Source organism: Chinchilla lanigera, unplaced genomic scaffold, assembly GCF_000276665.1.
Source record: "Chinchilla lanigera isolate Chin_1 unplaced genomic scaffold, ChiLan1.0 scaffold00057, whole genome shotgun sequence".
In the NCBI taxonomy this organism is placed as follows: Eukaryota; Metazoa; Chordata; class Mammalia; order Rodentia; family Chinchillidae; genus Chinchilla; species Chinchilla lanigera.
Genome location: NW_004955458.1, coordinates 10,648,471 through 10,673,577, shown reverse-complemented (window position 1 = coordinate 10,673,577; position 25,107 = coordinate 10,648,471). Strand labels below are relative to the sequence as shown.

Genomic DNA, 25,107 nt, shown 5'->3' with positions numbered 1-25,107 from the left:
CCGAGGGCGACCACACCCCGACCGCCGGTCGCCCAGGTGAAGCGCAGCCGCGGGGCGGGCGGCGTCCTCCTGGAGGCATCGGGAAGAGCCCAGGGGCAGTCCGCGATTCCAGCGGGCAAAGGAAGGGCGGCGGTGCCCGCGGCGCGGGAGTCAGAGCTGGGGGTGGCGGGAAAGCAGAGGCCGGGGCGAGGAGCGGGGCGCCCGCCGGATCGCGGGCTCCCGGGATGCGGAGAATCGGAGCAGCCCTCTGGCAGAGCTCGGCGCTGTGCCCGGCCACCCACTGCCCGCCAGACGCGCCGGCCCCGACTGGTAAGCACACGGCCGCCCTCAGGCCTCCGCGGGGCCCTTTCCTCACCGGGCCGCTTTTCCCGATCAACACCAGGCTTACCCCGGCCCCTTCTTCAGCACTGAGCCGAGTGCACCCTTCCAACTGATCTTCCTCTGTGTTTGGAAACAACCAACGCCCCGCCCTCAGCCCGCTTCCTCTCTATGCCCTTCTTCTGCTTAGTCTCTTTCTCACGGCGTTTCACGGTCTGACACATCTCACTTGTCTGCCTCCTGCAGTAAGCATGTGGGTGCCTGCGGGGCAAGGACCCTGTCTTGCTCTGGTATACAGAGTTTCTGGTATACAGCAGGTGCTTCATAAATGCCGGGTGCATACAATGGGCACATTAACAATAGAGCTGGCAGTTACACAGAGAGAGTATCTTCTATGATTAAAAAAAAAATTAAAGTGGGTGTGACGGCACAAGCCTGCAATCCTAGCGCTCTGGGAGACCAAAGCAGGAGGATCACAAGTTCAACCCCAGCCCAGGCAACTTAGCGAGACTCTGTCTCAAAATAAAAAAGGAAATTGGCTGCAGCTCAATGTAGAGGCCCTGGGTTCGATCCCCAGTACTTCCTTCACTCCGCGAATTACCAATGTATCTGCTGGGGGAAGAATGGTATAGATGGAGTTAATGCTGCCTTTTTTTTTTGGTCTTTTTGAGACGGGGTCTCGCTGTGCAGTTCAGGCTGGCCTTGAGCTCACTTTGTAGCCCAGGCTGGCCTCGAACTCACAACGATCCTCCTGCCTCAGCCTCCCGAGTGCTGGGATTACAGGTGTGTGCCACCACACTGGCTTAATGCTGCCTCTTTAAAACCTTCTGTGCTTGCATATAAAGCTCCTCTCAGGCTGGAGAACAAAATAGATGAATCAAAAAAAACACAGAACTTACTGTTCTCTTGCTGAAATCCAACAAAGTTTGTCATTCCCATCTTGTTTCAAAATGTTCATTAGTGCCTCTCTGGACGAATTTTTATAAACAGTTCCTAAGAAATTGCACAAGTAGGGCCTCGCATCGTACACCATTGACCAAGTCGCCTCCACCACGGGAAAGTTCCTGTACCTAGAAAAACACGCACACGAGTTACTGTCTGACACAGGACTGGCGAAAGCTTCACAGCCCAACTTCTTAGGTAGCTAAGCAGACAGGAGAGACTTCAAACACGGTTTCTCAATTTCAGGTTATAATTTTGTTTGGAAGAATAACTTACTCTGGGAAAGTCTCTGAATTCATGGATTTAAAACTTCCTCACCCTCGCACCTCTTTACAAAAATGTCCTAAAAACTTTACGCCTAACATCTTCTGTTTTTGGCGTTCTTTAATGTTTACAAGGCGCAATCAAAATATATGGTGAACATGTAATTTTAAAAAAGTTTATTCCAGTAAAAGACACACTGCCATTCTTCTCACTCAGAACACTGTAGTCCTCACGGCTTGGCACACAGGTAGTGCGTGTTCTTGTCACTTTTTGAAGCAGCTCCTTTTTCGGTGTCTTCATAAGATGCGATAAAAAAATACAGCGAACGCTGCTGCTGAGTGCCATCAGCAGAAAGGCAGCTGGTGAAAACATTACTGTGCCCTCCGCCACTTCATCCACTGGGCCGGGCGCTGTGTGACTTCTGGTTCTTCTTCAGAGTCAAAACCATCATGGAAGGTGAACGTCTGAACTGACCCAGGACCCTGAGGCAGCTACCGCAGTGCAGCAAAGAACACCCATGACAGAGGCCTGCCCGAGCTGTTCCAGGAGGTGGCAACGGTGATGGGGTAAGTGCGTGGGAAGCGAGGGCAGTGTCCTGCGTGAAGTTAAAGGCAATGTGTCCTTTACTGTAATCACTGTCTTACAAATTTAAATACTCAGGCATGATGAATTCCAGACTTTCAACTTCTATAGCAGTTTCTACTTTTACAATGATCCTAGTTTAATCAATGTTTTCGCCAGGTGATGGGAAGATTACTGAATACTTCTGAAAAGGGAGATTTTGATCAAAGGTATAAAGTTTCACTTAGGAATAAACTTTATCAATCTATCATAAAGAACTGTGACTATGCATTTCATACTTCAAAATTGGTAAAAAAGATTTAAAAAAATTTTATCACAAAAAAACAGTAAGTATGTGAACTGCTGGATTTATTAGCATGATTTAAACACTCTGCATTGTGAATACATACTGAGATACTATATTATATTCCACAAACAAAAAAAGAAAAGAGAAAGATTATAGAGTATATATTACTATAGCAAAGAGCTCTGAAAAATTATCTTTTCAAGTAGCTTAAAACCGATAAAAAACCAGTTAGGCGTGGTGGCGCACACCTGTAATCCCAGCACTTGGGAGGCTGAGGCAGGAGGATCACTGCAACCTTGAGGCCACAAACCCACCAACCAACCAAGCAAACAAAAGCTGGTATGCCACATAAGGCAGGGCTACCGCAAGTGCCTTGTTCTTATGGCAATTTGTGAATAAGAAGGACCACTGTGTGTGTCTGAAATATTACCTTCACAAGAGAACAAAGTTTATAGTAACCATTCACCTGTAACAAGGCTTCCAACCTTAGCACTGCCCACACAGGGCCGGGAGCTTCTGCCACGGAGCCGCCCCGTATGCGGTGAGTGTTTAGCAGCGTCTCTGCTCTGCTTCTCAGCTGCCAGGTGTGACAACCTCCTCCCTTTGTTTGTGACAATCAAACACTTTTGCAACACTGCCAAATAGCTCCAGGGCAGAGGGCAAGACTAAGCCCAGTTGATAACTGCTGATCTTTCAGAAATACACCGGCCTAGCCAAGATCTAGCAGAATTAGCGTGTCTCCATCTCACACATATGAAGAGGTATGACTGCTATTGTGGAAAAGTAAAAGGCTTCAAAACGTTTTACAAATAGGGTCTCTTCTCCAGGGACAGGCTCTGCAGAGGACTTTTAGCGGGAGGTACTAAACAAGACCCTCTATGACCGGCACTACCGCAGACTTACTGAGTCTGAATACTGCAAAAATAGGCCTGCGAGTGTCTCAGTAGCATGCTTTCCTGGTGACACGGGTGCAGCTTAACTAGGCAGTAGTCTAAGGCTACGTGTAGTAACCGGTGACAGAATAACGAATGTCTGCTTCCACAATCACGCCAGTGAGGTAATTCGTCCACCCCACAAGCACTTCCTGAAAGCCGACCGCGTGCAGGTGCTACTTCAGGCTCTGTGGATGGAGCAGTGAACAGAAGTGAAAAAATTCCCGTCTTCAGGAGGCTTTTGTACTAGTGGCAACTTGTCTTAATGTCAACTTGCTTTTTCATAAAAAGCTTTCATTAGCACATAGGTAAGAGATGTTTTCTTTTTTTTTTTTTTTTGAGACAGGCTCTCGATATGTAGTTCACGCTGGCCTCTGACTCACTAGGTAGCCCAGGCTGGGCTTGAACTTGTGTCGATCCTCCTGCCTCTGTCTCCCGAGGGCTGGGATTACAGGTGTGCACCACCATGCCCGGCATGTTTTCCATTTTGTAGCTAGGGAAAGACTATTGAGAAAACCTCTGTTATAATTTCATTAACCTTTTACAGAAAGGATTTGTAAAAACGCAGCCCTTCCATATGCAAAGAGACGGTACCCTACTGTTATAACATCGCCTTAAAAGAAAGTGAAACTATGAGTTATATACCATCTACTATCATTCTTAATTCCCTGCTAAACATCTCTTTAAGGAACTCCTTGGGGTTTTACAACAAAAAAGGTAACTCGTCCATTCTCCTCCAAGGGGATAAGATACTCTTAAAAATAACGTGACTGGAGTGTGAGACAACACTTCACGCTCTGCCGTTAGAAAAGATTGCCTCCGAGGGCTGGGGACGTAGCTCAGCGGCATAAGCACCTGCCTGGCAAGCACAAGGTCCTGAGTTCGATTCCTGGTACAAAAAACCCCCAAGAACACATAGAAAAGACTGCCTCTGGCTTACTGATGCCAGAGAAACCGCATCTATTACCATTTACAACACAGTCTTCCTGCGTCAGACATTCAGGTCTCAAGAGTGCAGAAATTTTGTTTTTGGAACCGAACATCAAACGCAGGACCTCGTGCTCCCAGGCAGGCGCCGTGCGGCTCGTCTCCACCCCGGGCCCCACAAATGTTTAAATATCTGATACTCACGTCGCTACTCCTAAGGGCCACTGGAACACATCCACGTCGTTGACCCACGGGCTGTCGTAGGTCACGAAGAGCAGCTCCACGAAGCCGCCGCGGCTGCGCAGGAACGGGGCCAGCCAGGCGTTGTCGCAGCGCTCGTTGCCCAGCAACAGCACCGCCACGTGGCGCAGCGCGCGCGCCCGCACCAGGCTCTGCGCGAACAGCAGCCACTGGGCGGCGGCCGAGGCCTTGGCGCGCTCCCTCCCGTTCAGAACCAGCACCACGCTGCTCACGTCGGCGGAGAAGTACCCGGGGAGCACCGCCGGGCCGGTGATGAAACTGCAAAGCGCAGATCAGAGACAGTCACACGCAGAGCAAGGGCACATGGTACCCTAAGTTTCCGGCCATTTCACTTAGAAACCTACAAAGAGACTGGCTGCATATTCTCTCTAGAACTACAACGTCTATAACGCAAGCTCTTTTCAGCCAGTTTGGACGATGAGACACGGCTGCAGACCAGCGGGGAGCTGTGGCTGCAGACAGATCAACGTCCACTTGGTCATCAGAATGTGAGAACGTTTTTGTTCAACTTCGCTTAAATATTCCATAAGGTTAGTTCTCAAAATGTAAAGGAAGAAAGCTTCATAACATTCCTACAATATGGTAATTTTATGTAAATTTGAAAAGTACACACAAAAATACTTATATGGCTAGTATTGGCATAAATATAAAAATTTTAATGGTGCTTGGGTGTGGCAGTGCATGCCTATAACCCAAACTCTTGGGAGGCTGAGGCAGGAGAATTGCTGTGAGTTTGAGGCCAGCCTGGGCTACAGAGTTCGAGGCCAGCCTGAACTACATAGCGAGACCCTGTCTCAGAAAAAAAAAAAAAAAGAATGGAAAGCTACACATCAAATTCATGATAATGATGGCCTCTGGAAGGGGAGTGAGAGGAAAAGGACTGGGGAGCAGGTGAAAGAACTTCACTTTTACTGGAAATACCGACTGACTGTGGTACTGCAGATCACGCTGAGCTGTGTCCCCAGCCCTTTCTTTACTTTTGAGTTAGGGTCTTGCTAAGTTCCCCAGGCTGAGTTTGAACTTAGGACTGTCCTGCCTCAGCCTCCCACAGTACTGGGATTACAGGCGTGTATCAGTATGTCCAGCTAGAAATATTTAATTCTTTTAAGGGGAAAGTTAAATATCCAAGCTCGTGACAGTGAGCTGCAATTTGTTACTTCTGGGTGGGAATTTATTGCGTTCCTCTGTTTTTCATGACTTAAAAAAAATTCATAAAAGGAGTAGATATGTTTCATAAGTGCTTTTCATATTATAAGTTGCCTAGGACAACCTTTACCTCATATGTATTAACTATAAAAATACTGTTAAATTCATCTTAAAATCAGTCGCACTGATCCTGGATTCTTTAAAAGCTGAGTTCTTGAAGCATTTCTTCCTATCTTGCTAGAGTCTTAACCTTTAACATAGATGTACCAGACGCCTTCTTTTATTGCTTATTACTGCTGGGGATAAAAACGAATCGCTTTTCAACGTCCCTTCGATACACGACACACAAGCACTGCGCGGGTTATAATTTGTCCCCAGGGCGACTCTGCAGGGTGCAGTTCTGAGCGGGGGAAATCACTCTCCGCCGCACCGCTTGTGCCCGCAACGCTGAGCTTAAGAGAGAGGAACGTGGAGAGTGAGCCCAAGCCGCCTGGGGCCCGAGGGTGCGCACAGGGAGCGCGGGTTCCCCCGCACTGCCGGAGCGCTGGCTCGGCTGGGGAGGGGCGGCGGGTTAGGAAGACAGAAGCCGCCGGTGCGCCGGGGAATCCTTGGGAGGGTGACACGGGAAGGCTGTGTGCTCCGGTCCAGTCTGGGCGACTTAGTGACTTAGCAAGATCCTGTCTCAAAATAGAAATATAAAAAAGAGGCTGGGGATACAGCTCCGTGTGACGGCCCTGCGTTCAATCCTCAGCACAAAAAAAAAAAAAAAAAAAAAACAGTTTGCAAAACACTTTAATGCACATTCTGGCACAGAGTTGCCCCTTAATAAACGTTAGCGAAGGGGCTGGGGATTTAGCTCAGCGGCAAAAGCGCCTGCCTGGCAAGTGCAAGGTCGTGAGTTCGGTTCCCGGTACCGGAGAAAAACCAAAAAAAAAAAAAAAAAAAAAAAAAAAAAAAAAAAAAAAAAAAAAAAAAAAAAAAAAAAAAAAAAAAAAAAAAAAAAAAAATTTAGCGATTAGCCTGCAAAAAAGAGACGAGAAGTACACGTGATCAAACGCTAATTGTAGAACTTCCAGTTTTGGAATTCTGGGGAAACAATTACAAGTTATCAAGAATTTACCTGTTCTGAATATTCCAAATGGTTATCATGTCCACTTCTTAGTCTTTTTAATTATAAATCTAGCTTTAAGAAACTCTAATTTTAATATAAATGACTTGACATTTTTTCTTTTGCTGTGTTCTGGTACCAGGTCTGGAACTCAGGGCCTCGTGCTTGCCAGGCAGGCGCTGTGCGGCTGAGCTACGTCCCCGGCCCCAGCTTACAAATTCGGAGTACTGAACGTTTATACAAATTAAAATCTTAAGTCGGTCAAAAACCCTAAGACATTTTGTAATTCAGTTTTAAAAGTTACTTTATATTCTTCTGTATCATTAAAATTTTTTAAAAATTCAGATTATCTTAGGCCTTTTAATTACAGTCCCTCAGTAACGAGAAACATGTTGTATTTATATGGGAAAAACCAACACACAAGTGTCCTGGTCAGCCTGAGCTGCGCGGCATGCTGAGGGGGCCGACAGAGACGACCGCACGTCTTCGGCAGCCCGCACCAGGCAGGAGGCACGGCCGTCTGCCGAGAAGCGGGTCGGAGGGGTGGGCCGGGCTCCCGGGGAGCAGACACCTCCCGCCCCCATCCGCTGCCCTTCTACCCAGGGGTCTCCTTCCAATCGTCCCTCCGCACAGCTGTTAGAGAAGCACGCACGGGCCGCCCTTTAGTCCACTGAAGTTACTAGTTACGCACCGTCACACGACCGCGGTAACGGAAGAGTAAGCACGGAACGAGCGCATGTACAGAATTTTAAAATATGATTTGCTTTTCTAGATTTCTAACACACACTATTCATTGTAACTTAGTTTGAGTGTTTTTCTTCTGCTTTGCTCACTTGAAAAATTCCCTCCTAATATTTGCAATATTTAGAAAGCCCTAAGGAATCCTTCACACATTTCACTTTTTTTTTCTCTGCCTTTTTGAGACAGGGTCTCCCTATGCAGTTCTGGCTGGCTTTGGACTCACTTTGTAGCCCAGGCTGGCCTCGAGCTCACAACGATCCTCCTGCCTCAGCTTCCAAAGTGCTGGGATTCCCAGCCCGCATATTCAGTTCTAAAGCTCACTGTGAAACAATGTATTTTTAGAATTCAGTATACTTAGTTCCATTCTTTATAAATTCAGCAAGGGCTACTGAATAAATACTGCATGATTCATTATTATACTTAGAGAATGACTGATGTGAAAGTACCCACTACTCAGAAACGTCTTAAATGGTAAGTGTACAAGGCAGGCAGTCACACGACTGTCAGCCATGGTTTTTTTTTTTTTTTTTCTTAATACACGGAGAAAGTTCAGTTTTGCAAACAGCACACATGCGCCTAAGCGGTGAGCAGGCCTCACACGTGAGCAGCTGTTCCGAGTCTCCCTGTCACCCTGGTCAGCGTCACTGCGGGACTCCACCCCGGCGACGGAGATCCTTTCAGAGACCCTGTGCCCCAACCGCAACCCCAAACCCACGTGTTTACCGCGAGGCCCCAACACAGCAGCTGAACCCGAACCTGAACCCGTGACGCCATCGCAGAGGGCTCTGCGCGGCGGGAGCAGCGCGCGAGCTGCGGGTCAGCACCGCGTCAGCGCCGCCTTCGCTCGGTCTCCGGGCGGACTCCCGACCTCCAGGCAGCTCATCCAGAGCGGGGCTGCGCGGAGCGACGTGCTCGGAGCGGACACAGCGTCAGGTCACGCTTATGCTCAAACCTACTAATCTCAGAGACTGCACATGGCTCCCTGTGATAGTTCCTTCAGAAAATGTGTGTCTAGATTTCCAGTTTACAAGTGAACTTTTAGCGTTTATAATTTGGATGTTACCTGTAACACATTTTTATTGATTTAACCTTCTAGTAACAATATAGCTTTGATTCACTGTATAACACTAATACTGTATTAATTTCATTTTAGTGCCCATATTAAGTTTAAAACGTCATTTTTGCTCTGCACCCTCCTCCCCTTATGAAGCCAGCTTTTTTCAAATGTGAGATTCTCCTACTTTTATTTTTATATTTGTTTATCTGCTACTTAGCATAAAGATATGAAGCAGTGTTTACAAATGTGTTGGTTTACACCAAAGTATAGTACAACAACCATTGATAATTTCCTACCATTTTTGTCTGCAATTCACTATTATTTGTCTATTTGTTTTCCTGAGAAACTATCTTGAAGATACCAATAGGTAAAATAACAACCATTGATAACTTCCTGCCACTTTGTAATTGATAAGTCCCCCTATTACCGTGTTAACCTTCTTTTACTCTTTAAAATAAAATTTAAAAAAAACCCAAAAAAACCAAATGTACTGGTTTACTGTTACTTATTTTGCTTTATGAAGAGTTAGGTTTCCTGTTTAGGATAAACGCTGTCCTCCACTTTTATGCTTGGTTTACTTTACGTCAATGAATCTGGATTTTAAAATCTGTATTTGTTTTCAGTACAGCCCTGGATAATAGTTGAGTTAATAATAGCTCAAACCAGAATTTCAAAGGGAATCTTTAGTACAGCACTGTTTAGGGGATACTTTTACATCATGTTGATTTCATACTTTTTACCTCTTGAATTTCCTTAAAAATTTTCCTCCCTTTGCTCGCTGCGGATTGGACCAGAGCCCTGCAACATGGTAAGCATGTGTTTAAATACTGCACACCCCCGACCTCTTCCTTTCAGATTCTAATTCTGTATATCCTTAGGCCTCTGCCCACCCCTCTACCCCAACACATCCTAAGGTCTGCTTATATAAACACGAAGATATGAGGCAGTATTTACAAAAGCATTGATTTATTATTACCTTCTTTTAACCTAAACTCTTCCACTCTTTTTTCGCCCTAATGAATTAAAGTCTATCTGTCTGGATATGGCGGCACATGCTATAATCCTAGCTCCCTGGAAGGCCAAGGCAGAAGGACTGTGAGTTCAAGGCCAACCTGGGCATCTTAGCAAGATACTGTTTCATATAAGATAAAAAAAATGGGGGTGTGATTTAGGGGTACAGCACTTGCCTAGTATGCATGATGCCCTGGGTTCAATCTCTCGTACCGAGGGAAAATAAACACTGACAAAAAAGGTGTACTGAGATTGTACTTCATTTTTATCTAGTAATTCTGGGGATTTCTGTGAGATTTTCTTAGTTGCTTTTTATATATTTATAACAAATGAATTTTTTGTTCCACAATAATTCAGCATATTTGAACTATGTGCTATACTTTTTATTTTTCTTCCTTGAATTCCAAGTGTTTAGAATTACTGTCTCTAAATGCTAAAATGATTGGCTAACAGAATGATGAGGTACAGAATATTTACACAGTCCCAAAGTAGTGTCTAGTTACTGGTAAAGTAACTGTCTATACACAGGAAAGACTAGTAATTTCTCAGTGAAGAATTCAAACTGCACTGTAGCCAAGTGATCAAGGCCAACACAATCAGTAATGGGAAAAATGTGCCGTGCTGAGGACGGTACAATGTCACATCTGAGTATTCTGAACCATAATCTGACTGAACTATGAAGAACTACCAGAAAATGCGAACGACATGACATCCTGAGTAAACGGGCAGTCCCTTTCAGAAGGAAGGCGGTCACGGAAGGCTGAGGAACTGTCGCAGATCAGAGGACAGCAAGGAGCTAGGAAACAAAGCACGCTGTGTGATCTGGGTCAGGAAACAGACAGGAGCGGACAGCTGGTGGAAGCTGAATTTCTGTGAATTAGACAATAACTTTTGTTCTAGGTAAAAATTTTACACTAGTGGTAATTGCCTGAGAAATAATTATACTGTGATTATATATGATGGTAGCATTTGAGGGATCTGAGGGAAAGGTATACAAGAATTTAAAAAATAAGATTTTAACAATATTTTTGGAAGGGAGTTTCAAAAGAGAAAAGGCGGAAGATTAAAACAAATTTTGGCTGGGGACTTAGCTCAGTGGTGCAGCGCCTACCTGGCAAGTGTGAGATCCTGAGTTTGATTCCCAGTTCCAAAGAAAGAAAAATTAAAAAAAAAAAATTTTTTTTTTCACGGGAAGAGCCAGGTCTGGTAGTGCACACCTGTATTCCCAGCACTCGGTAGGCTGAGGCAGGAGGATTACAGTAGCTTGAGGCCAGCCTGAGCTGTATAGTGAGGCCCTATCTCAAAAAATAAAACAAAAACAAACAATAGGAAGTAGTTTCAGCATATTTAAATATCAGCAGGTAAATGGCTATAAAGTTCACATACATAAATGCTTGGGTGAAGGAGAAATGGGTCTGGCATATTATCGATAATTCTGAATGTAATCATTCCATGTTTGAATAAATGTGTCAATTCAGCTCTAAAAAACTGTTATAAAATACCGCAGTTGTTTGCATTTTCATACTTTAAAGTACATTTTTTAGCCTCTCTTTGCAGCTTGTTCTATCACATACACACTTGTTCACCAAAATACAGATTCTTTTTACTGCCCAGATGGGGTTATAAAATCTTGCTTTTACATCTTTTGTTGACTGATTGGCTATTTATTTAAGGAGAAAGGCGTGAAAAGACCTTTAGGAGTAAGATATTAACAATGAAGTTACATTTGGTTTTTGAAGAAGTGCACAATCCATTTAATCAAATAAACCCACTACCACCTGCGTTACTGCTCCTGGAGTCTGAGGAGAGACCCAAGTCCCCCTCCCGCAGAGCAGGACGGGTGAAAATGGAAACCGAGCATTGGGAGGCTTAGTAATAATTGGGTCAAGAACAAATTAAGGGGTAGTCAGGTCTCTAGTACTATGTAATAGTATTAATTTTTAAGTTATTCATTGAATGCAAGTAAACACACATTTTCCAAAGATAGGTCACAACGCTATTCTGGAGGTAGGTCACATATTTAAGTGGTATGAACGACAATTTAGCAAGAAACCAACAAGAACCGTGGAAAACCAATTTCTGTTTTCTACTAATGAACAGACCAAGGAGCAGCAGTAACCGGGACCTGAGTATCCCGACATCGCCAGGCATCCGTGGGGAGCCGTCAGGGGAGTCAAGGCTACGGCTCCCACAGCAAAAATTCTCTCTCACACGGGCATTTAGAAGTCCTGCTCAGTTGGACTTACTTGGCCCTACTGAATCCAGTGGAATGTAAGGATAAAAGCTATTCCCTTGTAGAAAGGACCACAGGGATGGTTTTGGCTTGGGGAGAGTTCCCGAGTAATACATAACCCTCCAAAGTAAGATCATGTTCCAAAGCATTCAGGTACTTTTCAGATAAACAAGGCTCTTAAACACTCAGCTGGGTAAGACGTTGAGTCAGAGCTGTTATAAGGGTACTGTTCATTTAGTTTATCAATTCCTGGATTTTAAGATTCCACGTACTACAAAAAGTTGAAAATAACCTTCAGGCAATCAATATAGTATCATCAACTGTTTAAGGAAGAAACTCTCTGTCCTCCTCTTAGTCAAGAGGACTCTTTAGCCAAGAGTGCTGGACTTCTGGCTCCACCCACTAAGGCGGAGTGTGTAAGCCGAGCCCAGGTACTTAACCCTTCGGTGCTCCACCTCACCTGTAAAAGGAGGGTGATCCCAGCGGCCGGCTCACACGCTGCTGTGGGGATTACAAAAGTCAAGCACTGCGAACAGCGCCTCACGTTAAAAACTGAAAACCTTTGTAGGGGTACAGAATGGAAATTGGCACAAAGTGAGATCTTTATAAGCTTCAGTGAGCACCACCAGTACTATAACTTTTAAAGAACACTTTCATGTTAAAAGAATATCTCGGGTGTTATGAAGAATTAACTATATTGTCTTTGTTTACTGATGAAAATTTTGAGACCTGCTGTCCAGAAACTGATTTAATTTAGTGTCAATAACCAGGAAGGTGACTTAAAAAAGATTCCACTCCTTAGGATGAAATGAGCACTAGTTTCTAACAACAATAATGTCTAAATAGCCTAAACATAGGATCAAATGTAAAAATAGCCTAAACATAGGATCAAGACCAAAATAAAGATCAGCACCAAAGTACAGCCTGTCTGGGACCTGGAAGTACAGCCTCTCTGACACACCTAGAAAACAATGCAGTGAAGACAATCTCCAGGAATTAAGAGAGCTGAAGCTGGTGTGATGGTGCATGCCTGTAATCCCAGCACTCGGGAGGCTGAGGCAGGAGGATCGTTGTGAGTTCGAGACCAGCCTGGGCTACAAACTGAGCTCAAGGCCAGCCTGAACTGCGTAGTGAGACCATCTCAAAAGGATTAAAGAAAAAAAGAGCTGAGAGGAAAACTAGAAACTACAGAGAAGCTGGAGAAGCGGAACACGCCGCAGAGCGGAGCAGCGCAGTCTGGAGCACTAACCCTCCGCAACGCTGCCGAGTGTTTACCCAGCAGTCGAATGGGGAGGGTCAATAGTTCAAGACGAGCCACGGAACACCCACAGGACAAGTGCGCTTCGGAGTCTCTGCAGTCACGTACCAGGCACAGGGTGGGGAAGTCCTTAAGCGGCAGCCACGGAGGGCCACACGCCGAGGCAGCCCGGCCGGGAAGTGCAAGCTCAGTCGGGGAAGGAGAGGGGAGTGCCGCCCTCCTTGGCGAGAAGCCAGGCCAGTCGCAGTTCTCAGAGAGGGCTGGGTCTGACAGCGCTGGCATGAAGCCCGGCGGACCCCACCGCTCTACCCGGCCCGCTGCCCGTACCCTGCATAGAACGCAGTGTGGCCTGTTTGTTTTTCTATCTGCTAACCGGACCAGGGACACAGGTGAGCTTGGATGGTCCCCACCCTGCGGCGCACGGGCAGAGGCCTCCCAAGCCCACAGGCTTCCAGGGTAGAGGGAGAAAGCAGTGCCTCGGGGCACACAGAGGTCCAGGCAAGCTGAGAGCAGCCGGAGTGAACGCAACTCTGGGACGTACCACAGCGACCGCCACGCCCGGAAGGAAACAGCGCAGGACGCAGCGTTCACACGGAGCCTGCGCGTGGACGCAAAACAGAACGTAGTGGTGACTCACAGTCCTCGCGCATCTGCTGGATCCCACACTGCAGACCAGAGAGACAGCACTCACTCAAAAGCAGACACGAGGACCTTTCTGGACGCATTTCTCCTTTTCTTCACTGTTTTTTTGTTTTGTTATCTTTTCTGTTTTTCTTTCTTTTGTTATCTCTTTTCTTTTTCTTCTTTTTTTATCTTTTTGAGACAGGATCTTGCTATGCAGTGCAGGCTGGCCTTCAGCTCACTTTGTAGCCTAGGCTGGCCTTGAACACAGTGATCCTCCTGCCTCAGCCTCCTGAGTGCTGGATTACAGGTGTACGCCACTATGCCTGGCTGTTATCTCTTTTCTTTTTCTTGAGCTCTTCTGTTACTTTTATCTAATTCATTTTCTATTACTCCTTAATTGGATCCTTTATCACTTTTCTTTGCTCCTGCTCATTCCTTTTATTTTTCAAATTTTACTCCTTCAATTTTCCCCTTCCCTCCATTTTTATCAGTATTGCTATTCAGCCATATTAATCCTTAGATACTCAGTTGCCTCTACACTATTACTCAATTCCATTCCATTGTTAAAGGTGGCACAGTTTTATTTATTTTTTAATTTTTAAAGATCTTTTAGTTGTTTTATTTAGTACATATTTACTGTATGTCAATATCTGGTTTGACTTTGTCTATACTGTTGTTACAGATCTCTTTTCTATTGTCAATGGTGGTACAGTAGTAGCTTTTGTAGGTCCTTAAGGTCTGTCAATATCCAGTTTGCCTCTGAATCTGTTACTGTTGTTGATTTTGTTGGTACTGCCAGGGTAGAATAGTTACTACTAACTGTTTTTTACTCGTTTGTCTTTGTGTCATCATATGTTTTTTTCACTGGTTTGTCTGTGTCACCAACAACACTTTGGTTCATTTCTGCATAACTGGGTACTAGGCCGATTACACTGCAGTCTCCCCTCCTGAGATCAACGGCACTGGGCCAGCCTTGGGGTACAGGCCAAGGCCTACGGTGAGCCACACACGGAGCACACTGCTGGAAAGCAGATACTAACTAAAGTGAGCCCCACACTAGCAGCCGTGTCTTTCCACTATCAACGACCCTAAACACAGACACACACACACAAACACACACACACACAATATGAGAAAACAAGGCGACAAAATGCCTCATCAAATTCCCAACTCCCTAGAGTTGGTCCCTGGGGACTGAGGGACTGATCCTGAGGAAATCAAAAGCTAAACAGCTGAAGTATACGAAGTGATAAAACAGGAGACAAAACAGTGACAACAACAATAATAACAAGAATAAAACAGATCAGTAAGGTGCTTGCTGAACTCAAAGATGACACGTAACTAAACAGATAATGGATTTAATAAACGAAGTGATCAGTGAGCTCACACAAGACACGAATAAAAAGCTAGCTGAGCTAAACAAAAAGATACAAAACATGCACGACCAGTTTAGCAAAGGACAGAGTGTATGAAAAGGTACCAAACAAATTCAGGAGATAAAAAATTCTATTGTATCTGGATGAGTCATGGCCATTGCTTGACCAAGGTGCTTTCTGTAAAAGCCTGAGAGATTTTTTTTCTCTCCTGGTGACTCTCCTTAGGCACACTACATATTGCAGAATCACTTTCCTCTGTGGTGCCATAATCTCCTTGATCAGAAAATCAGGGACTATAGCTGGGCATGGTGGTGCATGACTGTAATCCCAGCACCGGGGAGGCTGAGGCAGGAGGACTGTTGTGAGTTTGAGACCAGCCTGGGCTACAAAGTGAGCTCAGGGCCAGCCTGAACTGCACAGCGAAACCCTGTCTCAAAAAGACAAAAAAAAAAGAAAATCGGGGACTCATCTGAGTTACAGGATGTCACAGCAGGGGTTCTCTTATTTCCTGAGTCTTTACTGACCTCGGAGGGCGTAGCCAAAATATTGGCTGTTCTCTAGTCCAATGTATCTCTCTAATTTTTGGTCTCTAAACCTCAGCTGTTAAACATCCAGCAGAGAAGATGAATGACATAACATTGTAAGGGAGGCAGTAAGCTTAGTATTACAACTGATCTGAATAGCAAACAGCTTAGAACATACAAATGGAACCACTATTATTTTTTTTTAACAACCATGGATATACTAATATTTAAATCCTCCTAGAATGTTAACAGACACTGAGAGAAGATCAAAAGATGCTGCACTTGGTCCCAAGAAGATTCCTGAGAAGACCTAACTGACCCTGACAGTATATGCTTAAAATTTTTATTTATACAAGTCTCACTTTAACTTGGTTTTAGACATCCAGCAGAAAAGTGTAATCACAAGATGTAAGCTGGTGGCTGACCACTGTTACGGGCTTTGGACTATGTTCTTACTTTTCCAAATTTCCACTGTCATTTTGCAGGGTATTATCATTGTACTTTGCCTGATCCTTGGTCTAGCGAAGTTCATCCAGTCAACGCCCAGAGAAACGGGAAGACAACTGGCGGCTTTCTCCCTGACGCTTCAGAGGACTGCAGCAAAACAAAAGGGAAATGTGGAGGAGGACTTTCTTTAGTTACTCTTTCAGTGTACTGCCTCAGGCCTGAGCAAGCCAGGACTGTTGGGTTCTGGAGGAGGTCTAGCAAAAGCACTGACAGTCTGGGGACAACACTAGATGCTTCGCTGAGATATGCCCGAAGGAAGGTAACATGCTGGCTAACCAGTCTCATTCCTATGAGCACTGAGTTGCATTGTCCTTGCTGAAACAGTTGACATCCTCCCATTCCTCTGCTGCCTCCTTTGTTCTCTGTCAATGAAAGGTTACTGGAAATGGTAATCGGGACTTCAGTCCTAGAGGCTGCCAGCCCCCTGATCCCAGAAAAAAAAAAATTCTATTGTAAGCATGGGTAGAAGAGAACAGTGTGAGATGAGAGTGTCAGAGCTAGAAGACAGGGCTGACGCAGGTAGTCCTATACTCAGAGATATCTTAAAAACAAGCTGGACAAGTGTGTTGGCAAACGCCTGCAATCCCAGCACTTGGAAGGCTGTGGCAGGAGGACCTCTGTGAGTTCAAGGCCAGCCTGAGCCACATACTAAGTTCAAAACCAGCCTCAACTAAATATTTTATAATAGTGAGACCCTGTCTCAAACAAAAACAAGAAAAGAAATCCAAAAAACTAACAACCCAAAGAAAACCCAAGCTATCGTGGAAAATGAATCCAACAGTTGCCAGATGATGAAAAGACTAACTGGAATCAGTAAAAAGTAAGACGGCAGTACGAATGGCACAAAAAGCTGTTTACAGAAGTAAAAGCAGGGGCTGGGGATTTAGCTCAGCGGCAAAGCGTCTGCCTGGCAAGCGCAAGGTCGTGAGTTCAGTTCCTGGTACCGGAGAAAAACCAAAAAAAAAAAAAACAAAAAAAAAACAAAAACAGAAGTAAAAGCAGAGAACATTCCAATTATGGGGATAGAGTTTATCATATAATAAGTGAAGCATATAGAATTCCAAGTAGCCACGATTAGAAAAGAACTTTGCATGACACATTATAGGCAAAATTCCAGATGTTCAACACAAGGGCAGACTCTTAAAAGCTATTAGAGAAAAGCCACAAATCACTGATAAAGGTAAACCAGCTAGAATTATACAGGACTTCTCAACACAAACCTTAAAGGCTAGGAGAGCTTGGGGTGAAGGGTTTTGAGCCCTAAAAGAAAACAACTTCCAACTCAGACAGATGTAGATGGAGAAATAAAAGTATTTCCACGGCAAAGAGCATCTCAGGAAATTCACGATCACCAACGCTATGCTCCAAAAAATTCTAGAGACAATAAAGCCAACAATGCACAAAAAAAAATATACAGTGGAATGAATACATTAAATTGGGTGAGAGTTAAGCAGAAAGAAAAAAAAGTATCAGCAACAGGAAAACAAAGCAATGACAGGAATTAATGAACATTTTTTGATAAGAACTTGCATTGCAATGTTATTGGTCTCAACTCCCCAGTCAAAAGACTGAGTCTGGCATATTAGATCAGGACACAAAACCCAACAATCACTGAATGTAAGAAACGCATTTAATCCAAAAAGACATTCATAGGCAAAAAACCAAAGGACAGGAAACAATGTTCTATGCAACAGAAGCCGGAAAACAAGCAGTAGTAGCTATACTATTTTCAGACAAAGGGAACTTCAAGCCCACACTGGTCAGAAGAGGCAAAGAAAGCCGTGATGCATTACTAAAGAAGCACAAATCCGAGTCATCTGTAGGAAACTGGGTGCACTTTGAGACAACAATGTTCACTGCAATAAACTGGAGGCACAGGCCACATTGTGCGGTTCCTTTTACATGGACACCCAAAGTCTAAACAAAGAGCAAAATAAAAAGACAGGTAACGGGACACTGGGAGGTAGAGCTAGGGCGGACTGGGAGGAGGATGAGGAGACGCAGGGAGGGGGGAGACCGGAGGAAGGTGAAAGTGCAAGAACCGAGATGTGTTTTGCATGCATGTACAAGTCCCCACGATGCATGAGATCAGCATGTGCTGCACACACGTACTAACGAGAGTTTTATAAAGATCAGACGTTTTATTCCAGTAAGATCTTTGTAAATAAGTTAAACTGTTTCATGATCAGCAAATGCTCACTGAGAATGTCACAATGAAGCTGGTTGTGCTGGTGCACGCCTGTAATCCCTGAACTCTGGAGGCTGAGGCAGGAGAATTGCTCCAAGTTCAAGGCCAAGCTGGAGACATGATGAGTTCAAGGCCAGTGGGAATGACATAGCGAGACCCTGTCTCAAGGCAAAACAAACAAAACCGAAGAAGAAACAATAAAGAAAATGCTATAATGAAATCTTCATAACAATGAATTAATAATTTAGAATCTAGCTTTTATCACATCAGTGGGTATTTTTCTATCCTATGACAATGCCTAATGGAAAGTGTATCATTCTGAGGGCAGAGTTTGGGAGATGAACAGGAGCCATGAGGAGAAGTAAGGCTCCTCCTAAGAAATAAAAATAAAGTTGTTCTATGAGGAATAGCAGGCCAAGTAACAGGAAAAGCTCTTTCAAAAGACAGAACGAGGCTGGGTATGGTGGTGTACTCCTGTAATCCCAGCACTTGGGAGGCTGAGGCAGGAGGATCACTCCAAGTTTGAGGCCAGCCCGAATTATATAACTACACAGTGAGATCCTGTCTCAAAAACAAAACAGAACAAAAACAGAATGGGCATCCAGCTAGCATGTAACACATTAATATGTGTCAATAAGGTATCTGTGGGTAGGCATTTGGCAGAGAGATATTAGAAAGGAAACAGAAAAGAAAGCGCTGAGAGTGAGGAAGATTTTACGCATTTGAGTGATAGCAAAAACGGCCGAAGGATTTGTACGGTGATTTCTATGTGCCAGATACTGAAGTACTGAACATCTATTAATGCACGTACTCTTTAAAACTATCTTGTGAAACAGGAACTGTTATTTTGCCTGACTTTAACCTTGAGGAAGCCCTGGCCCAGGAAGGATAACAAACTGAGGTCACAGATGTAGGTGGCAGAGCTGGAATAGTCTGTCTCTGCGGTCAGTACCTTAGTCTCACTGCTGCAGGGCTTCATCAGGCTGGCCGGAAGTGCAGTTTGCCTTGCATGTGTTCCGATCCTGAACTCAAATTATGTACAACGCTACTGACTCAGTGGTGTCACAGAGAACTCCTGCTTACCTTCTGAACCAACTGGAGCTGGAAGCACTCCACATAATTAAGTCCCATGCACTGACTGCATATTTAATCAAATATACATGGTATTTATAGTCTGTCTGAATGGAACGAAATGTGCCAGTGAAGCCAATGTAAGCGGACACCTGACTGACCCTTCTGTTCCATCCTCAGTTACGTACCTGTCTTCTGGGTTACATTCTTTGGACACGCAAACTGGTAAGAATCAGCGTTCCTGAGCCTGATCAGCCCGGTACACTGATAACACACTTTATACTGCTGCCTCGGAAGCACCACGAGGTTGCAGTTAAATAACAGAAATAGGCTGCAAATTTAAAGAATAAGCGCAGCAGTGAAAATCCAGATACAATTGTAGTTTTTTCTCTCTTGATTTCAGGGGTAAAAAAAATGGAATCCTAGTAGAAATTAGAAGCTTTGGTTCATGTATTTTTTCCCCCAACAATATAGTTTTTACATGCAATAAGCATTTTAAGATAATTATTTCCATTATTTCAATAAGAAGCAAACTCTCATAAAATATTTTATATGATGAAATTATCATAACTTTTCTAAATAAAGTGATCTTAATTATATTTGGAAATACTCAAAAATTATACAGTCACAGATAAAAATTTTATAAAAGTAAAAAAACCCCAAAAGTCTTTGCAAAATATTGATTTTTACTGAATCTTTAAAAAAAAAAAAAGATTTTTAAGTATTGCAGAAAAATTGTAATCCATTATCATTAAATTCTGAGAGAACTCACATGTGTGTCTTAGTAAATAAAAATTTCAAAAGTAAAATGGTACAAAATATGGAGTATGAACTTTCCAGATAGTCACATAAAAATAAAAGAGACAAAAAGTGATGTATTTTGTTGTTGTTGTTTTTTTCTGGTACCGGGAATCGAACTCATGACCTTGCATTTGCCAGGCAGGCGCTGTGCCGCTGAGCTAAATCCCCAGCCCCGAGATGTATTTTGTAATATACAATTCCATTAGAAGTAAACTTTAACTACGAATATATATTCACAAGATTTATTTCTCTATTTTCACTAGCTCAAATGGAAACGTTCCATACAGATATACTTTCTTATAGTATTTACGTGAAATACACCAACACAACAGAGGTTCTGGTTGCACGACTCATACCTGTAATGTGTTCTTCCCACAGCTGACCTTCCTTCCCTCCACTGGGCTGTCACATCAGGGGGATCAAGTGAGCCTTCAAAAATATGCTCCCAGAGATATAAACCTGGGCATCCAAAAGCAAAGACATGAAACATAAAACATTTACTCTTTTGCATACCCCACTGTGTAAAAAGAGCTTACGTTCTGTTCTTTCATGGATCTGACTATGAAACAGGGTGTCCCCCTTTGGTCAGTGGGCAGGCAGTGCTCCCAAGCAAATGCTCAAAATCAACACTATGGCAGCTAACGTATCAGAGAAAATGCAGGGGCTTCCAGTGTAAAACGTGGCTAACTGTGGATTATATTAAAGACAGTAATCTCCCTGCCTCTAGATTTGAGAAACCCCTAGTACACTGGGCCCTTATTACCTGTTTTATTCTAAAATGAATGTATTACATTACAAAAAACCTGTATGATCCAGGCATGATGACACATACCTGTAATCCCAGCACTCAAGAGGCTGAGGCAGGAGGATCGTTGCTAGTTCCAGACCAGCCTGGGCTACAAAGGGAGCTCAAGACCAGCCTGAACTGCATAGTGAGACCCTGTCTCAAAAAGACAAAAAAAACCCCCCAAACCCAAAAAAGCCCACACCAAACCTGTGCAATTAGACTTGTTTTGATAAATAGAGGACTTAAAATTGGCGGAATACAACCAGAGGAGCACACAGACAAGCACTCAGTGTCAAGGAGAGAGCACCTCCTCTCCTCGAACCGCTTTCCAGCTGCACGACACCTGTTGCAAACGCTACTTCAGCTACTTCACCTCGGCTCCATGGGGCGGTCCAAAGGGTTATCATAATTTCATCTGAATGAAAGCTTTAAGAACAGAAGACAGCAGCAGCACCACACACCGAGGTAGTACTGAGACCACTGACACCCTTGGGGTCTCCGTTTAGTTACACCAAGAGGCGTATTTTGTTCTATTCTCATCACACCCCGGCACTAAAAGATTCTTCAACAACCACATTTAAACACCTGGCCAATCAGGTAAGTCTTTCCACGTGCGGTAAGCTCACTAACGCTTCTTCCCCAAGGTTTGCCTGATCTCCCCTTTGTGCACGTTATCTTTCACGGCAAAAGACATTTTCCTAAAGTGATCAGATTAAGGATGCTGACGTGGAAAGACTCCTGTGGATCATCTGAAGGTTCTACATTATCACCACGGTTCTCACCGGGCAAGGCAGACAGGTCAGCATGAGGGAAAATACGAACACAGAAAGAGAGGTCCGAGTCCCGTGGGGCCATCAATCAAGGAACACGTGGAGTGTCCAGAAACTGAAACCACAAGGAAACGGGTTCTGCTGCAGAGTCCCCCATACAAAGCTCTGGGGACACTGGAGACCTCGGTCTTTACACAAGTAGGACAGCAAAGTTGCGGTAATATGTTTTGGCAGCTACAGGAAACTTCAGTTTATACAGATAACGTACGGTGCCTGGCAGTGAGATGCTGCTACAACAAATACTTTAAAAGGTGGCAGTGGCTTTGGAATTGAGAAATGAGGGGAGGCTGGAAGAATTTTGGAGAGTATGATTAAAAAATCCTAGGTTAGACTGCACTGAACAGACTGAAGGTAGAAACACACATTAATGACTCAGTTAGTGAAGACACAAAAAAGTGAGGAAAGGAGACTGCCTTCAGAACACCCTGACTGTCATAAGCAGAGTGCTAGCAGCTAAAGGCAGCCCTGAAGGCTCAGAAGGAAATGAACAACGTGTGATTAGCAGCGGGAGGACAGAGGTCCTTGTAACTGCAAAAACCTTTGCTGAACTGTGCCCTGTTATCACGTGTAAAGCAGAACGTGTACACAATAAACCTGTACGCTTAGCTGAAGAGATTTCTAAGCAAAGTGCTAAAGATGTGAACTGGTTTCCTCGGGCTCATTATAAAATATAAGAGAAAAAAGTGAATGAGGAAAGACATGTCATGCAAAAGTAAGGCCAGGACTTGATGACCTGGAATATTCTCGGGTTATCCAGATCGCAAGAGCAGGAGATTTACTTCCTATCAGGAAGGCCGATGACGTGGCCAGGCAACACTTTGCTGGTGTTTTCACAAGGATCAGATGAGGACGGTCATTCCCAAAAGGGATTCTTAGAAGGCTTTATGTGTACGATTTATGGATCTTTTCAACCCTTTCAGCAGAGGTCAGAACCAGGTCAGAAACAGAGAGGGGGTTCCTCAGGCAGAAGGTCTGTGAACTTCTTGTCTCATTGAGTGAATCCTCATGGAATACACAGGAGACTAATTCTTGAGACTGTTACAGCAGCAGAAACCTCGGACTACAAGTGACAGAGAGAGACTGGAATGAAAGGAAGGCTGCTGGGCTCCCAGAATTCCCTGAGTAGGAAACAGGCTGATGAACCTACTGAGCTACAATCATGTGTCACCAAAAAATAAAAAAAAAAAGGTGACTCCACTAATGGAGTTAAGGCGCCAGAAGGCAAAACTGTGGACGAGAGATTATTCTCGGGCCTTAAAACCTCATGGGGTGTGCCAGGCTGGACTTCCTTCTCACTTCCATTTCCTGCCTTTTGGCCTAGGAATGTCTGTAACGGATACCCTCCGACTGTACTTGGGGAATAAATTAAAAAGGCACATCTGGTAAAGTTCATCCGGCTACTCTGTGCTGACGGATTGAGAAGCGGAAGGTCTGGAAACACGAAAATCTGCTAAGAGGTAAAACGATTTAAAAACCAGAATGGGGATGCGGAAAAGAGTTAAAGGAAGAAATCAGTACTAGAGTCTATTTAACAAAAAATTGCCAGAACTTGATGAATACAGGCCTGGGTCTGGTTACTTGAAATTTAGAGCACAGTAGTAATCTCTGAGGGCACATAACTGCATGTCAGCATATATTAATTATGGAAAACCATGAGTCAGGCACTATGCCGTTTGCTTTTATTTAGTACTTATTATTCATACCTATTGTAATAAATCCAGCTCATGCTCAAAGGGCAAATAAAGCCCCCGCTTTTCACTGAATTCTAATTCTTCAGCCTTCACCAGGTCTCTGAGCAATGGAACACTGGACTCGCATGATACTCAGAGCAGAAATACATGTGGTCAATCACGTTTAGTCAACGATGTATGCTATCCCCTGGCCGGATACTCACGCTGAACACCGGCACTGAGAAAGGACCGCAAAGAAGGACTTTATTTAACTTTGTTCCGTTCAGGGCTTCCCAGACTTGTTTGGCCATTAACAGCAGGGCCACATCTTACCCTTGTGTGTCAAGTATCCAATAAACACACCAACTCATGGAAGTCCAGGCAACACCCGCATTACACGTAATGTTGCCACACAACCTACTCTGCATCTAGAAACAAAGGCTTGCTCTGCTGAGGGCCAGTAATACAGTGACCGTGGACACAGATACTGTCTAACGGCAAGAACCACTGAAAAGAGTGGAAAAAAAATGCATTATGACGCCTGGATAAACAATGATGAACCTTAAAGTTCGTTTCAAAATGTTTTTCACATGTCTTTGCTGTGTACATTATCTTACCAATGGCAGCCTTGCCCCAGATTTGTACTTTGTGGTCTGTTTTTTCTTTCGTTGATTTATTTAATATTTGAAGGCTCGTTTTAACTCTGTGTCGGTGCTCAAGTTTTTCATCTCCTTCCCAAGGATTCCATTCTTCGCTTCCCAAAGTAGATTCTGTTTTTAAAAGAGCCACAGGGTCTACCAGTAAGTTATAAAGGCTACTGTAGATAAATTCAAGTCATTTAAATTAACATTTAAAGTAGATGCTCGAGAGCTCTAATTTCACCCTAACTTCAATTTTTCATGAAACAGGACAAGTATTTCCCCGCAAACAAAACTTTAGATCAATCAGGTGTGGTGGCTGGTGGCACACACATCTGATCCCAGCACTGGGTAGGCTGAGGCGGGAGGACCACCGTGAGTTCGAGGACAGCCTGGGTCACATAGTTTAAAACCAGCCTGCACTATGTAACCAGAACCTGTCCCACCCCTCCCCAAACAGAAACAACTGAATACATTTACATGTTTAGATTTTTTTTTTGAGATAGGGTATTGCTATGTAGGCCACGTTGGCCTCCAACTCAAGACGCTCCTGCCCCTATGGCCCCAGTGCGGCCGCCCCCAGCCAGGGTTCACTTCTGCAGGTCTTTATAGATTGTGTCCGTGTAACCTGCGCATAATTCGGAATGTAGCGTCCCCGTTTCAGGTCCTGTTGTGGAAAATACTGAATAAAGGGAGAGATAAACTGAATCAGAGGCCAGCGCAAGTGAAAAATACAGGACAGGGGGCAATTTAACCACAGCCCGTCTCAAACACAAAACAGGACGGGGGCTGGAGCTCGTGCTTAGGCGACGTGGCCGTCCAGTCCGCACCAGTGAAGTCCAGCGCGTTCCAGCCTGTTTCTTTTTCTTTTTGAGGCAGGGTCTCGCTGTGCAGTTCAGGCTGGCCTTGAGCTCACTTTGTAGCCCAGGCTGGCCTTGAGCACCCAACGATCCTCCTGTCTCGGCCTCCCGAGCGCTGGGATGACAGGCGTGCGCCCCACGCCCGGCTCCAGGGCGTTTCAGGCC

The 25,107-nt window shown here is 44.4% G+C and overlaps 1 protein-coding gene across 1 annotated transcript in view; it reads right to left on the bottom strand.

The window, feature by feature from the left end:
- The window catches only part of Tmem5 (transmembrane protein 5), a gene marked incomplete at its 5' end in the record, with an annotated part of 25,550 nt that extends 1,336 nt beyond the window's left edge, over nucleotides 1-24,214 (bottom strand). Inside the window, 4 exon segments of the mRNA XM_013521008.1 lie at nucleotides 1,218-1,388; nucleotides 4,456-4,770; nucleotides 20,514-20,616; nucleotides 24,062-24,214. Of these exon segments, the coding sequence (XP_013376462.1) occupies nucleotides 1,218-1,388; nucleotides 4,456-4,770; nucleotides 20,514-20,616; nucleotides 24,062-24,214 (742 nt within the window).
- Nucleotides 24,215-25,107: the final 893 nt, after the last annotated feature.